The following is a 13,848-nucleotide window of genomic DNA, read 5'->3' as shown; positions in this document are numbered from 1 at the left end:
TCTGACATTAGCCAGTCAATGCTGTTGACCAAAGTGGTCTTTGCGGGGCTCATCCTCAGCACATTGGCTCTACTTGGGCCGCCCACCCAGGCAGATAATGTCTGATGTGTGGATGGCAATAACGTTGGCTGTACTGGCAAACATTCTGTTGGGTTTGCACTGGCTTAATTTGGGTTGCTACAGCCACTGATGGTCAACTGCTGCCCGCTCTCCTCCCGATGAAGTAAGGCCAAATAACACCACTGCCCAATGGTGCACACTGAAACAGCTGGTGCTATAATTGACCTGAAGGGCATCCCTCCTTTCCAACAATGTCTCACTTTGAAGTCGTAGAAATCTGGCGCTTGGGCAGTCCCTTGCGACGTCAGACACTGACAAAAAAGCAGTAATTTAACGTCAGCGTGATACACAGCCAGTTGCTGTTATAGTCTAACAGTGCTTGGCAGCGTCAGGGGGATCAAACACCAACAAACACTGACTTTCACCTGGGAGAGCAGTGCTTACATCCCATAAGATTGAAAGCCAAACCCTGTAAAACCCAACCACGTGCGTTAGTTGTTGAAGGGGAAAAAAAAAACGCCAGTTCTTGTTGTTGTACTGACGTAGTGTGTTTAATTAGAAAGAGACTGTATATTAACGGTAAATTTCCTGTGAAAGCAGAAGTGTATTTTGAAAGAAGACAATGCATGTAACAGACATAACTTGACACAGCGTCCCAGAAAGTCAACAACCAGCGCACCCAGGGTACCTTTCACGTCATATCAGGATGTGGAAGGTCCATGGCCAAACGTCGAGGTCAGAGAATGTGTTGTCCTTTCTTGCAAACTAGCCCTGTATCAGCAGCTGAAGCGCCACATTTATAAACACATTTATGCCCTGAACTCTAACTACCACAGTCTGAATTCTCCAAGCAGCAAAAAATTGCCTTCCTACATGGGCCCCTGACAGCTTCTGGGCCCCGCTGTGCCACACTGCTTGCATGATTGATATTTACACCATTACTGTTGGCTCTTTGTTGAACATCTGGGTCCACAGCATATAGTTTTTGTTTTTGCTGTGCCTGGCACTGTGGGAACTGTCTAAGGAATCAGTCATTTCTCTCATTTAGTGCTTTTTTGGCTAATTTATTACCTTCATCTTTTCTTTTTATACAAACAAGACACCACAGGCTGATAACTGTGCACGGGAAAAACTCACAGTTTATGTTGCAGCTTTTTAGCAGACATTCTCAAACATATGTTTGATTAGTTTAACAGTGGAATAAAAATGTTTACGAACCCTTACTTCTAGCTAGTTATACCCTCTCACAGCGGTGCATAATATAGGTGAACGTTTGTTTTCTTATAACCATTCCATCAGCATTTGGGTCAGCTTTGAAGAGCACTATTAAAATGTACATATACTGTGAATGTAAATGTGCCAGGTGTGCTGTGCGCATGTCTTTCGGTGGACTGGTGCTGTTAGTTCGACCAGTTAAAACAGAGGTGGAAAGGTTCCTCACAAGGTTTATGTAGATAAAATTCATATGAAACTCGAGGCCACCTCACACTGGAAATGACGGGCTGTTGTTTCATCTGTTTTTCAATTTCCTACAAATTCCATGAAAACAAAAAATAGTTTTGACTTTGGTTATCTTCACCACCTTAAATATGTCTTTTACAAAACAACAACAGGAGTCATGCAAAGGTCTCACATGCGTATTCCACGTGTGAATATCTCCCACTGTTCTGTGGTGTCCTGATTCAGGAGATTTTCTCTCTTTTACTTTGCTCCTTTCTTCGGAGCCTTCCCAGTTGATTCTCTTCTGTTTTCATCTCCTTTGCTCTGGGAATAAGGCTGACGTCTATTTATACGCTCAGATGCTGGGGAGATGCAACCTCGTGGGATTTCTTTACAGCTCTCCCTGTTCACTCTTTTTCTTGCTCTTCTTCCCACTCTGTCCTTTCTTTATGTGTTTGAGCAGCCATAGTCGAGGGTTAACCTATTTTTACATGTTGCCAATAAACCCAACCACAGAGCTCAAAGATTCTCAATTATCTTTTGATGTGTGAGTTGTGATTGAGCTGTAATGACCGAAATTGTTTTCCTTGAGCTCACGTAGTGGATTTCTAACCAGTGGATTGATTTATCCTGAACCTAAAATAGCTTCTTGCATAGGAGTTTAGAGGGTTTTCAGAGTTTTCTCACACTGCAAAAATGTCCACGCACAGAAAATTCCACTTCTCGAGCACACTGACACACACACACACACACACACACACACAGGCCTGGTGATAGATACATAACATTATACTGTATGCTGCAGACAGAAATCCCCTCTGGTAATGTGATTCTCGCGGACATTCTTATCCCTTAAGTGGGTTATGCATATTTATCTGCCTGGTTTCACTGGTGCCAGCAGGAAAACATCATCATTTCCTATTAAAAACATGACATTCATGATTCATTCAAATCACAAGCAAATATACTGTAGTTACAAATTCAAATTATGGGATATGTTCATGCATGATTTTGAGAATTTCACGCACAGAATTCTTTTTTATGGTTTTAACTACGTTTAAAACTAATAACGAGCTCTCACTAACTCACTCAGGATTTGTTTGGGATCTCTGTACAGTGGTTTTTGATAATTAACTACAGAGTGACAAAGCATGACTTCAAACCTGATTTTGACTCTAGACATCTTTGCTCGTCTGACATTGATCGACATGTATTTTGTAGCTGTTCCTCTTCAGATTAGTCGATGATTACCTCAGGTTTTTCACGTGCAGAGGATAATTAAAGATGTTTCTCCGCCTGTCAGTTCTGAACGCCGAAGCTACGTTTAATCGATTAGACAGAAAATTAATTTCCAATTATTTTTAACATCACTGCCCCTCGAAAGTTGAGGATTCGAATCGTCAGTCGTAGACCTCTCAGTGGACTGAGATTGCTTCAAGTTGTCATTCATTCGTTTTCATTCTGTCGGGGGTCGTGGAAGGGCTAGCACCTAGAGACAGACAACATTCACTCTCACATTCACACCTACGGCCAATTAAGAGTCACCAATTAACCTGCATGTCTTTGGACTGTGGGAGGAAGCCAGAGTACCTAGAGAAAACCCACACTGACACAGGGACCAGGGACCTGACAAAACCTCAGTCAACTGAGGGATCTCTGCCCAATAATCCTAATTCTAATTTTCTTTGTTTTATGAGATAGTACGTTGATCATGTTTGGGTTATGGACTGCTGGTCAGGAAACACAAGCACTTTGAAGACACTGGCTTTAGGAAGATTGCCATTGTTCACCAATTTCTCACATGGTCTAGATCAAAAATGGTAATGGACTGTACTTGTATAGTGCCTTTCTAGTCTTCTGACCACTTAAAGTGCTTTTACACTACATGTCACATTCACCTGTTCACACACATTCACACACTGGTGGCTAAGGCTACCATAGATGGTGCCACCTGCTTCTCAGTAACCATTCACACACACTCACACACCAATGGAACAGCCATAGGGAGCAATTTGGGGTTCAGTATCTTGCCCAAGGATACTTTAACATGCAGACAGGAGGAGCCTGGAATTGAACTATAACTACTCCTATAAGTGGACGATCTGCTCTACCTCTATGCCACAGCCGCCCCAATTATGAAAAATGAATCAATTAATCAAGAAAATAATTGGCAGATTAATCGACAGTGAAAATAATTGTTAGCTGCAGCCCCACTGTGCACATAATTTGCTTTGGTTTAGAATAACAGTGTACACAGTGTATCGTCAATGTAGTCATACAACAATCAGACTGAACGAACAAATGCCGTCACGTGAACTTGCTAAAAGATTTGTCAAAGAACGTGGTGTTTAATATCGTACGTGTTGTAATAATGACTGCTCTTTTTCTCACGTGGACACTGCACTAGTCATTATTAAGATACAATCTTCAGGTATGGCACAGGTGACATTTGCATAGGAACTCAGTGGATTTTGTCCTTGCCTTGCCTGTGCACTTTTGCACTGCAGTGTTCTGTCAATACATGGTGTGTATTTTTGTTGTTGTGTCTGCTGTTTGCCATTAATAACTGCAGCAGGCAGCCAGACTGAGAGGCTTGAGATATTCCCCCAACATCTCCAGGCACTCTGTGCAGCTCAGGCACCACCTGCCACCAAGATAGAGAGGACACATGTTACCTGGAATAACATGGCTGACATGGCAGATGTGTGATATGGCTGTGCAGACTGACAGCACAGTCCAATGATCCTATCATATCCATATGTGGGGCTGTGTGTATAGGGTGTGTGTTGGTATTTGAATGATTGACACACTCGGTTTTTATCTCTTTCGGATAATCCTGTAAGAAGTGTAAAATTTTAATTGATGTGACACACCTTCATTTCTGTGTTGTCAGGAGAGAACGCAAGGATTTGTGGCTCAGTTTCACAAACAGGACGCAGTTTCAGTTCATGAGGAAATGTGGGTTCAAACAGACCCGAGTCAGGAGACTGAGTCTGTGCATTGTAATTCAAAAGTCGGACACACCTTGTATTTACATATTTGTCACCTCGAGTGTGCATTTTTGCAGGAGTCAGCATCAAACTCTTGCTTCCTGTTTGCACCATTTTTCTCTCTGCTCTTTTTTTGTCTGAATACAAGTCAAACTGGCTGAGCTGCTGGACTGTGAAGCGTCGTGTCTGGGCCAAGCTGGTGTGAGAAATCCTTGGCTTCTTGACAAGATGTGAAAGTTGCATCTGAAGCCCAATGCGTCCGCCTAAATGCAGCGACACGTCACCTTTCTGAAGTGCCCCATCCGGTCTGAGGCCTCCTGTGTGAAGTAGTTTATCTGCTTCTCCGAGCATGAGGACAGTTTAAGACATCAATCTGGGCTTGAATTTGTATTCCAACAATGATCTCTCAGACAGCACACTCAACAACAGAGGGACTGGATCTATTAGTTTGCCAAATCATATTCTGTTCAAGCGAAGGCTTTATGAATAATTGATGGTAAATATTTGAATCTCTGCTGGGTGATTTTGTGTCTCCTCAGCAGCCTTGCACAAAATATTCCTCCAAATTCAGCAATAATGACAAACATGATAAACAGTTGCTGTAGGTTTAGTTGTTTGGTTAACAAAAACGTTTCTCTCCAGCCGCACATCATGCTGGAGCTGGACAGTAAAATGCTTGTTTCCTCGGCCCACCTTTCCCTCCGGGTATTCCTGTGCTGTGATACTGAAACAATTTCTCTTCCAACTGGCAACGAAGTTGTTACATCTCTCAAAAGTTGTTTTTCTCGAGATTGTCCTCTGTAAGCTGGAGAGTGAAGAAGATATGTTTACAGTACTGAATCCATTTCTCTCAGGCTCAATTTCAGTTTCGAAACTTTTTTGTTCAGTGTTGACATCCTTTTTCTGATGGCTGAAGATACTTTTAAAAAGTGTTTTGCAGTCATGTCTCTGAACTCAGTGGATTCACTTTAGAGTTCAGCGCAGTGGCTCAAGCTATAAATGGCTGGAACCGCTCATTTTCTCATTTCCCCAGGCCTCTTGGACAGGTGACTCTGGGTGGCTCAGTCCTGCTGCAAACTTGCCATTTCTCTTGCTCCTGTTTTTTCTTTCCCAATCCTTAGACTTTTATGTCAAGAATCACCCTTTTGAACATATACATTTCAGTAAGCTAACCCTTCAGTCAGTCACTAAGCCAAATGAGCTGATTATTTTGTAATTGCAGCTGAAATCCCTGCTCTCTGTGGCTGCATTCTCAGGTCCTGCTCTAGTGGGTGTAGTCAGGAAAGACTGGGCCTCTCAAAACAGCATCGCCCTCTCCTGGTCAGAAGTGGAAAAGCTGCCCTCAGACATAGTGGACTATGAAGTCAAATACTTTGAGAAGGTAAAGACTTTTATCACACTAAATGAGATCATTTGATATTTAAGTTTATACACCATATGTGTTCATTGCTTAGCTGTGGCTGTTTTGTGTTACATTTATCTTAGCACTGAAACACATCACAAGTGATCACACACACACACAGAACAGTCACTGCTCACAGAACAATATGCATTGTTGGCATACAGAAACCCAAATGTAAGTGCAGAGCATCCATAATGTATTGCTATTTCCACTTTGCTCACCATCTGCTCAGATAGTTAATAGGATGAAAATGATGTGTTTTGTTCAAACGTTGCTGTGATAATGGGTTTATGCAAACACATGTTTGTGTGTCCTGCCAAAACTTGCTTTTGTTTATCGTCTCTGGCAATCTGTTTCTGCATTTCTTTTTTTTTCTTTTTTTTAGGAGCAAGAGCAGCTGAGCTACTCATCAACGCGAACCAAATCCCCCAGCGTGGTGGTAACAGGCCTCAGACCCTCCACTGTCTATGTCTTCCACGTGCGCGCTCGCACTGCTGCTGGCTACACAGCGTACAGTCCCAACTTTGAGTTTGCTACTGCAGCTGAGGGTACGACTGTAGTCTGTACTGTGCCTTTCATTTGTCTTTATACTGCCTTTGTTTCAGTGAGGAACAGATCTGATATTCAGTCATGCAGTCAGTTAGATTTGTGTTTAAAGCCCAATTGATATGTAGTTTTGCTTTAAAACAATGCACAGGAGAAGAAAGGAGTTTTAAATCCAGCGATGTGAAGTCATCAGTGTTGATCAACAACCTTATAAAATCCCCGGAGACATTTTATGGTCATTCTTTGCTATGGATCAGTGAAACTCATCAGTGCCTCTTCAGGCGTGAGCCATTTATTTAAATGTTTATAAGCTCTGTAAGTTCCTGATGCACACACACACACACACACACACACACACACACACACACACACACACACAGCACGCTCTGCTGATTCTAATCCTGAAATATGTAAGAATGCACATCCTCCTACAAGATACACACTTAAGGTGATGAATATGTAGATGTCCACCTTCATATTCTCATGCGCCCATATGCCAGTGCATATGACACAAGTCCATTTATATACTCGGATTGTGCTTCTACAGATGTGCCGTCTTTTCTCTCACCTTATTCAACCCATACTCTCACAGAATGTAGTGATCTAGACTTTGTTTATGTTTTCTTACACACGGGGTTCACATAAGGTTCTCGAAGTGCTTTTTGAGGGGGGAAAAAAGGTCCTGGAATTCCTTGAAAAGTGCTTCCTTTCTAACAATGTACTTAAAAGTTCTTGAAATGAACCACACAATTCTGTCTTTGATTTTGACCAAAGTTTGTTCATTAATATCAAATTGCTCAGCATCAGAAATTGCTCCGTTTTTTCCTCCATTGCCCAGGGCATGCTCTCCATCTTCTTTCCTCCTGGCCTTTTTGATGACCCACCTAACACTGTAGTTTATTTCTACTTTGCTCCACTCTTAAAACCCCAGCAAAATCAGTAGGCTTATGTTGTCATGACAAAACTTGACATGACTTAACTTAATAAGCCAGATTTTGATTTGTTTCCCAACCTCTTTAGCTGTGCTCTAATATTATAGCTCCATCAAACACTGAAATTGAAACTTAAGTTCAAGTTGCCATTGTTTCTCTCTTGACAATTTTGTCTAACATCATGCAAGCACAATGGGGTCTCCTCCCCTCTTGCATGTGCAGGCAGTCAGTAGGTGTGGAGCAGGCAGGAGAACACCCATCGTGGAGTTCTGTTGTAGAGTGTTTGTATGGTTGTAGTGACACTCCTGCTCTGAAACTTTCTCTGGACTGAAACTTTTCATGATGTATTATAGTGTAGTATAAGCAGCACCATAGCTTGTGCCATTCAGATGTGTTATTGAGAATTTTTTCACAGTTGATTGACATTGATCACATCATTTATTTATAGTTCAATGGTGTTCATTATGTCTTTAGTTTCTGATAATGACTTTAGTTGTTCTTTTATCTAGACGTGTTAGGATGTTACATACCTTGACATGTTTCGGCGGAAACTTCTGCCTTCCTCAGAAGTGTCACTTGGTAGTGGTTGTCAAAACTGACAGGACGGTCACTGTCACGCCTCCCTAATATCGGCTGATTGACAGATCAGCTGATAAAGACGCGTCACAACCAACACCAAGTGACACTTTTGCGGAAGTTTCTGCCGAAACATGTCAAGGTATGTAACATCCTAACACATGTCTGAGATAAAAGACTAAAAACTAAAGTCATTATCATTTATTTACAGTATGTTTTATAAGAAAAACATTTAAAAACGAAATAGTTGCTTTGAGTCAAGTCCCTGTAAATTAAAAAATAGTGCTAAAAAAAGTACCTGAAAGTCATTGAATTTCTTGATGAACCCTGTATAAAACTTCATTTTATACCAACCATTGGAGAAGTCCAACAATATTGAAAAGTTATCCACAGTTAAATGTAAAAATAATGGCTCTTTGGATTACTGAATAAATGTATTCACTTTAACAGATGTCACTGAGATGTCAGTTCATTAAGAAATATTTCTGACCTCTGTCCGCTCCTGTTTGTCAGGTTTTTGTCAGAAATAGATTAAGATTTTTTTTTTTTTTTAAGATTATTTTGCCCACAAAAACAAACTCATTTCATTGTTTGCTCACTGGTAATGGTCAGAATACTTTAAATTGCTTTTAGTTTGATATGTAGGAAATTACTTTCCACATACCAGTGGAAAAGGACGAGAAGTCATGGTTTTGAATAGATTATGTGCAACAGTGAAATTTCTCAGGGAACATGATGAACTGCTTGTGTATCTCGGTCTGTTTGTTTTCTGGATTATCACAGTAGAGTCTGATTTAGGCTCTGAGTTCAGAACAAAGCAGAGCAATTACAAGAATTTTAATCAGCTTTTATACGATCGATATGATTAATGCTGTTGTATTGTTCATAGGAATGTTTAAGACTGGAAACCTGAGTGATACATAAAGGATTTTATGAATGAAATGGATGCCTTCTATGGTGATACCATGGGTGATACATATGGACAAAGTTGTAATTTAGCTACACAGAAACTGAATATCATTTTTATTCCACCTATTATGCTCAGTGAATTGTGACAGCGTTGTATCACCAGGCAGTGTGTCACTTCTGTAGTTTGAACTCTGGTGGAATGAACAGGTACTGACTGCTCTGGCTTTGCTTTGCTCTCACTTTCCTCAGATCCTGATATCGCTGACCAGGGTCAAGTTCTTGTGGTCGTCACAGCGTCTGTAGGAGGCTTCTCCCTGCTGGTCATCCTTACCCTCTTCCTCCTCATCACTGGACGGTAAGACACCCACTGCTTCTCTTTGGTGCCAGCTTATCGTTAACACCATACACACACACGCACAGACACACACACACACACACACACACACACACACACCTCTGTGCTTCTCCTCTCATATTCTCCAGAGAGACACTACAACCAGAAGTCTCTTAATGGGCTCTCTTTTTGCCACCAAGCAGACACTTTTATTTTCCAAATGGCTGAACCAATTTTCTGCCTAATTACTCAGCATGTAATGCATGTACCAGAAGTTTGCTCCATTCCATTAACTTCCACAGGTTAGCTTAGACTGTTGTCTCCAGTCCGCCCCTGGTTCACAGAGTTTTACCATTAGTGGCGCTTATTAATAAACAATGAAAAATGGCCCAGAATGTGAAGGTAATTTGTCTGGATTTTTACCTGATTATTATACAAGCTAACGTGATAATCTTTGATCACACAGTCTGCAAATGTCATACGCTGAAAAAATCTGAGCTCAGGAAGGGGAACAATGTGTCTCACTTTACAGAGAAGCCTAGATTCAGGTACTTCCCAGACTACACAGTCGGGCCTCGTGCAAGAACATTTTGTCCCCCATGTCTTTTTTTTTCTGCAAGTTGCTCATACGAGTGTTCACAGTCAGATTCACAAAACTTTCAACTGCACAAACTTGCCGTAATTTGCTAGTTTCAACTTAGTAAAAACCCCTCGTTAACAACCAAGTGCACATTTGTAAGATATGATCATTTGCATAATCACGGCCTCTAAGCTGCTTTATGAGGCTGCTGCGCTCAATTTGTGAAAAAGTTTCATTAACAAAAATGTTAACCAGTCATATTTAAACTCAGATTAAGGCAAACAAGTGTTTTTTTCCCTTTATGGAAGAAAGTAGATCTGCACATCTTTTGTAGGACATGAAACTAAAATTCAAAGTATGAGAAAATTGATGAATGCGACAAAATCTCTGAAATCACTTGGTGTCTCTTAAGAACTGTTCATACAAGTGGTTTTTGCATGAGATCTTAGGAGATACAGTTTCCAAACATGTCCCTTTAAGATGTTTGTGTAGTCCACTATGCAACATATATTAAATATGTCAGAAATTCTGCCAGTGTATTTTAAGATCAGGCCTTTTTTATACTGTAGTTTGAATTCTACCAACCCAATCCTCATTTTGACCTGAAATATACTTGTATATCACTGGGGACAATATTACTGTATACACAAGCCAACATCACATCTAACCTGATATCTGTCAGAGGCCTGCTGCTGCCCGTCCATTAATTTAAGTGGATAATCCTCATATATTGTTTAGCCTCCTCAGGTGCCAATAATGGGAGCCATAGGAATACAAAAGGATTAAAGTATGTGAATAAGATTTAACAGTACGTGCTTTGTCTCGTATTTCTCCTTGACCCAGGTTCAACTGAGTCGAAATAAGGTGGGTTTTTTTTTCCTTAAAAGCAGCTTATAAACTTTGATTTCTTATGTTCAACACTTTATTTGGTTTTTAAACAGACATAACAACCTTCAACCTCTCTCTGACAGACAGCAGTTTGTCGGAGCTAGATCAGATGAATGATTCATAATTGATATATTATCTGAAGCTTCATTCTTATACAAGTAATATTCATACTGATTTAGATAAACAACTGGATTGTATCTCCCGTCCTTGCTGAGCAACAGTTTTGTGTGCAAGGACATGAAGTCTGGCAAGGGGCCAGGGAAGAAACCAGCCTCCTGAACCACCTCCTGAGCCACATCTGCCCCTAAAAAATAAATTATTATTATTATTATTATTATTATTATTATTATATATTTTTTAAAGAGAGAATTATAATGTCAGCCTAAAGGTCCAGGGCCATAGCAATGTGGAGCTTATTCAGCGTCTGACTGCGAATAATAAATTGCAAATAAAAGGGCTGCTATAACTGAATGTGAAAGTTTTTAAGGGCTTTTAATATGCGTTCCATTTCAGGCAATATCTACCCACCTGATTTTTAATCCCTAAAAGACAATTTCTTATAAGCTGCGAAAATTTCAAGCTGAGAGAACTATACATGTGCTGGAGGTGAATCAACAGATTTCCACTCTTTAACAATGATCTCCATACCCAACATAATTGCTGAGTGAATCCAGTCGGCTGGAGGCGTAGAGAGGTTGCTTAGCAGCGATGGAGCCCTCTGAATATATACAGTAGATAAGATGTGTAAGGAATATATTGGCGCTTATAAACTATTTTCATACAAATAAACTCTTCTAAAACTCAGAACTTAAAAAATATTAGCGCATTATGATTACATTTTCAAAGGACAGCCTTCTTCTGTGTGGTTCGTACACAGAGGATGCAAATTGTTCTTCTTGCTGAATGCTAGAGTTTGATTGTTACTTTTGTCCTGGCTCCCCCTCTCTATGGAGACCGAACCTTGAAAGCCTTGAATGTGTGGGACTGTGAATAGGATAAAAGCTGGGAAATAGAAGAAAATATAAAAAAAATGACATAAAAGGCAAGAAGAAAAATTGCACTTAAAGAATGGGTTATAGAAAAGAGTAAAATGGCTGCCTGTATTTTCCACCAGAGACGTCTTTGCAAACCAAAAAAGATTGGTGATGTGGCAGCAGTTTTCTGCTGTCAGAACAAATGTTCACTTCTCCCCTCTTTCCCATCAGGGCAGTAAATCTGTTAGATGTCATACTTGTCTTCTGCTGATAATGTCAACTAAGTCACTGTGTTGAGCACGAAACACTGAGAGGGTTGTTAGCAAAAAGAGAGACAAGGCGGGACAAGGAGGAACAAGATAGGGGATGTGCAGGGGTGTTTTAAGTGGTGATGAAGGTTATTCTCTCTCTTTGACTGGTTCACCTGCACAGGTGTCAAGGATACATAAAAGCCAGGATGAAGTCAGAGGAGAAGAGGAGGACTCGCTTTCACAGTGGCCACGGTATTGTGTACAATGTCTTTTATTGTGTGTGTGTGTGTGTGTGTGTGTTTGTTTTAAAATTGCTTTGCTGGCAAGCATGCATTCTCCAACAGACTGCATGCTCCAACTCCCAGGGCTTTCGTTTTGACACAAGCTGTACAAATGGTCACAGTTTGCCTCCGGGTTGCAATTTTTTTGTAATGCAGTTTTTATCATGATCCCCCACTCACAGTATCTCATACACCCATTATTGGATTGTGACAAAAGTTGGGTAACCGCTGTTCCGTTTTAGGAATTACAGGATTGACCCAAGTGCGGTGCGACAATTACAGATAAAAACAGAGTTATTGATTGGCCCCGCAGGGGAGGCGTATCATTCTTGGGGAACAAAATGGTGTCCTGTTATTTACTTAGACAGTTCAGTAAGAGCTCTTGTAGGATTCGATCCGAGGCCTGCAGGGACATGAGTGTGACTCCTGAGATAAATCCAACCATTCTATCATCTGCGGGCCTGATTTGGGGATTTGTGATTGATCCAAGAAGAAAACAAGGCACTGTGAATAAAAAATACTGTAACATGCTGATGTACCAGTGCCTTTGCAGAGAAACGGACACGAGGCTGAGTGCAGTTTTACAGTTTGTGCTTGTCTTCCTAAGTTCTCCTTTTCCTCCAGAGTACAGGAAGTTGGATGCACTTTTGCAGAATTATCTAGTCATACTTCATTATTTTAATTCTGCATATCATGACATAGTTTTACTTGCAGCACATGACAAAAACTGATAACAGTGTTGCCTACACAAATATGCATTTATGAGCCTCTTCTTCAAATATTATGGAAATCAGTTGACTACTAATAATCCTCACCTCACACAGTCATTCCTTGTTGTCTGTTCTTTGCTGTTGTGTGCTGTGGAGGCATCACCCAGGCAGGGGATGCCAGCAGGCTCAACAAACTCCAAGAAAAGGCTTGTTCTATTATAGAGCTGAGCTTAGACACCCTGGAGACAGAGGTAGAGTGTAGACTCCAAACTGGAATCTATCTCAGACGAAGCCTTCAACCCTCCACAATATGAGCTGACACAGCTATAAAGTACATTTAGTCCCCTGCTCATCTGCTCGAGGTGTACCAGGGGCTGCTTCAACTTATCATTTGTGCCAGTCATCATGCACAATGCTCACTGCAGTAACGTCCCCAGCCTCAGCCAGTGAGGAGGATGCTGAAGCCTAGGCTGCCTGCAATGTCTTTATACGCTGCTCTGGGGCATTTTCCGAGCTCTTTCTTTCCTTTTTTTCACCATTTTTCTCCATCCCTTGACGAAATAACAGAAAAACCTTACAGTATAATGGAAGCAAATACACCATTATTTATGGCCTCATACAGTCGAAACAAGAATCAACTTCACTTGCACATTCTCAACAGAAATTACTTTATATGCTTCAGTACATCAGAATTTACCGCAGGGCTGTAGTCCAAAGATAACGTCTTAATGCAGGCAAAATGTGGGAATGAAAGATTTATTCTGCATTTTGAATAAATTAGGAAAATGAGGACAATGTGTTTCACAAAACCCACACAAAAAAGTGGATAGGATAATGGGTAAGGGTGTAAAACATGTTGTAGAGTAAAATGCAAGACTTTTTTGTCTACATAAATTAAGGTCGTGTTTAAGAAAGGTATTTTAAAGTGTGGTGAGGGAACCTGTGGTTTTAAACTGCCAACACACTGAGGGGGTT

The 13,848-nt window shown here is 40.8% G+C and overlaps 1 protein-coding gene across 2 annotated transcripts in view; it reads left to right on the top strand.

The window, feature by feature from the left end:
• The window catches only part of LOC117255231 (ephrin type-A receptor 6-like), an 82,896-nt gene that overhangs the window by 60,544 nt on the left and 8,504 nt on the right, over positions 1-13,848 (top strand). For both annotated transcript variants that reach the window (XM_033623921.2, XM_033623927.2), the window contains 4 exons: positions 5,747-5,871; positions 6,278-6,440; positions 9,105-9,210; positions 12,064-12,134. In XM_033623921.2, coding sequence (XP_033479812.2) covers positions 5,747-5,871; positions 6,278-6,440; positions 9,105-9,210; positions 12,064-12,134 — 465 coding nt within the window. The remainder of the gene's footprint in view (positions 1-5,746; positions 5,872-6,277; positions 6,441-9,104; positions 9,211-12,063; positions 12,135-13,848) is intronic.

The sequence above is a fragment of the Epinephelus lanceolatus genome, chromosome 2 (genome assembly GCF_041903045.1).
Source record: "Epinephelus lanceolatus isolate andai-2023 chromosome 2, ASM4190304v1, whole genome shotgun sequence".
NCBI classification, from domain to species: domain Eukaryota; kingdom Metazoa; phylum Chordata; class Actinopteri; order Perciformes; family Serranidae; genus Epinephelus; species Epinephelus lanceolatus.
Note: the sequence above shows the minus strand (reverse complement) of the source record. Positions and strands in the feature narration are given on the sequence as shown.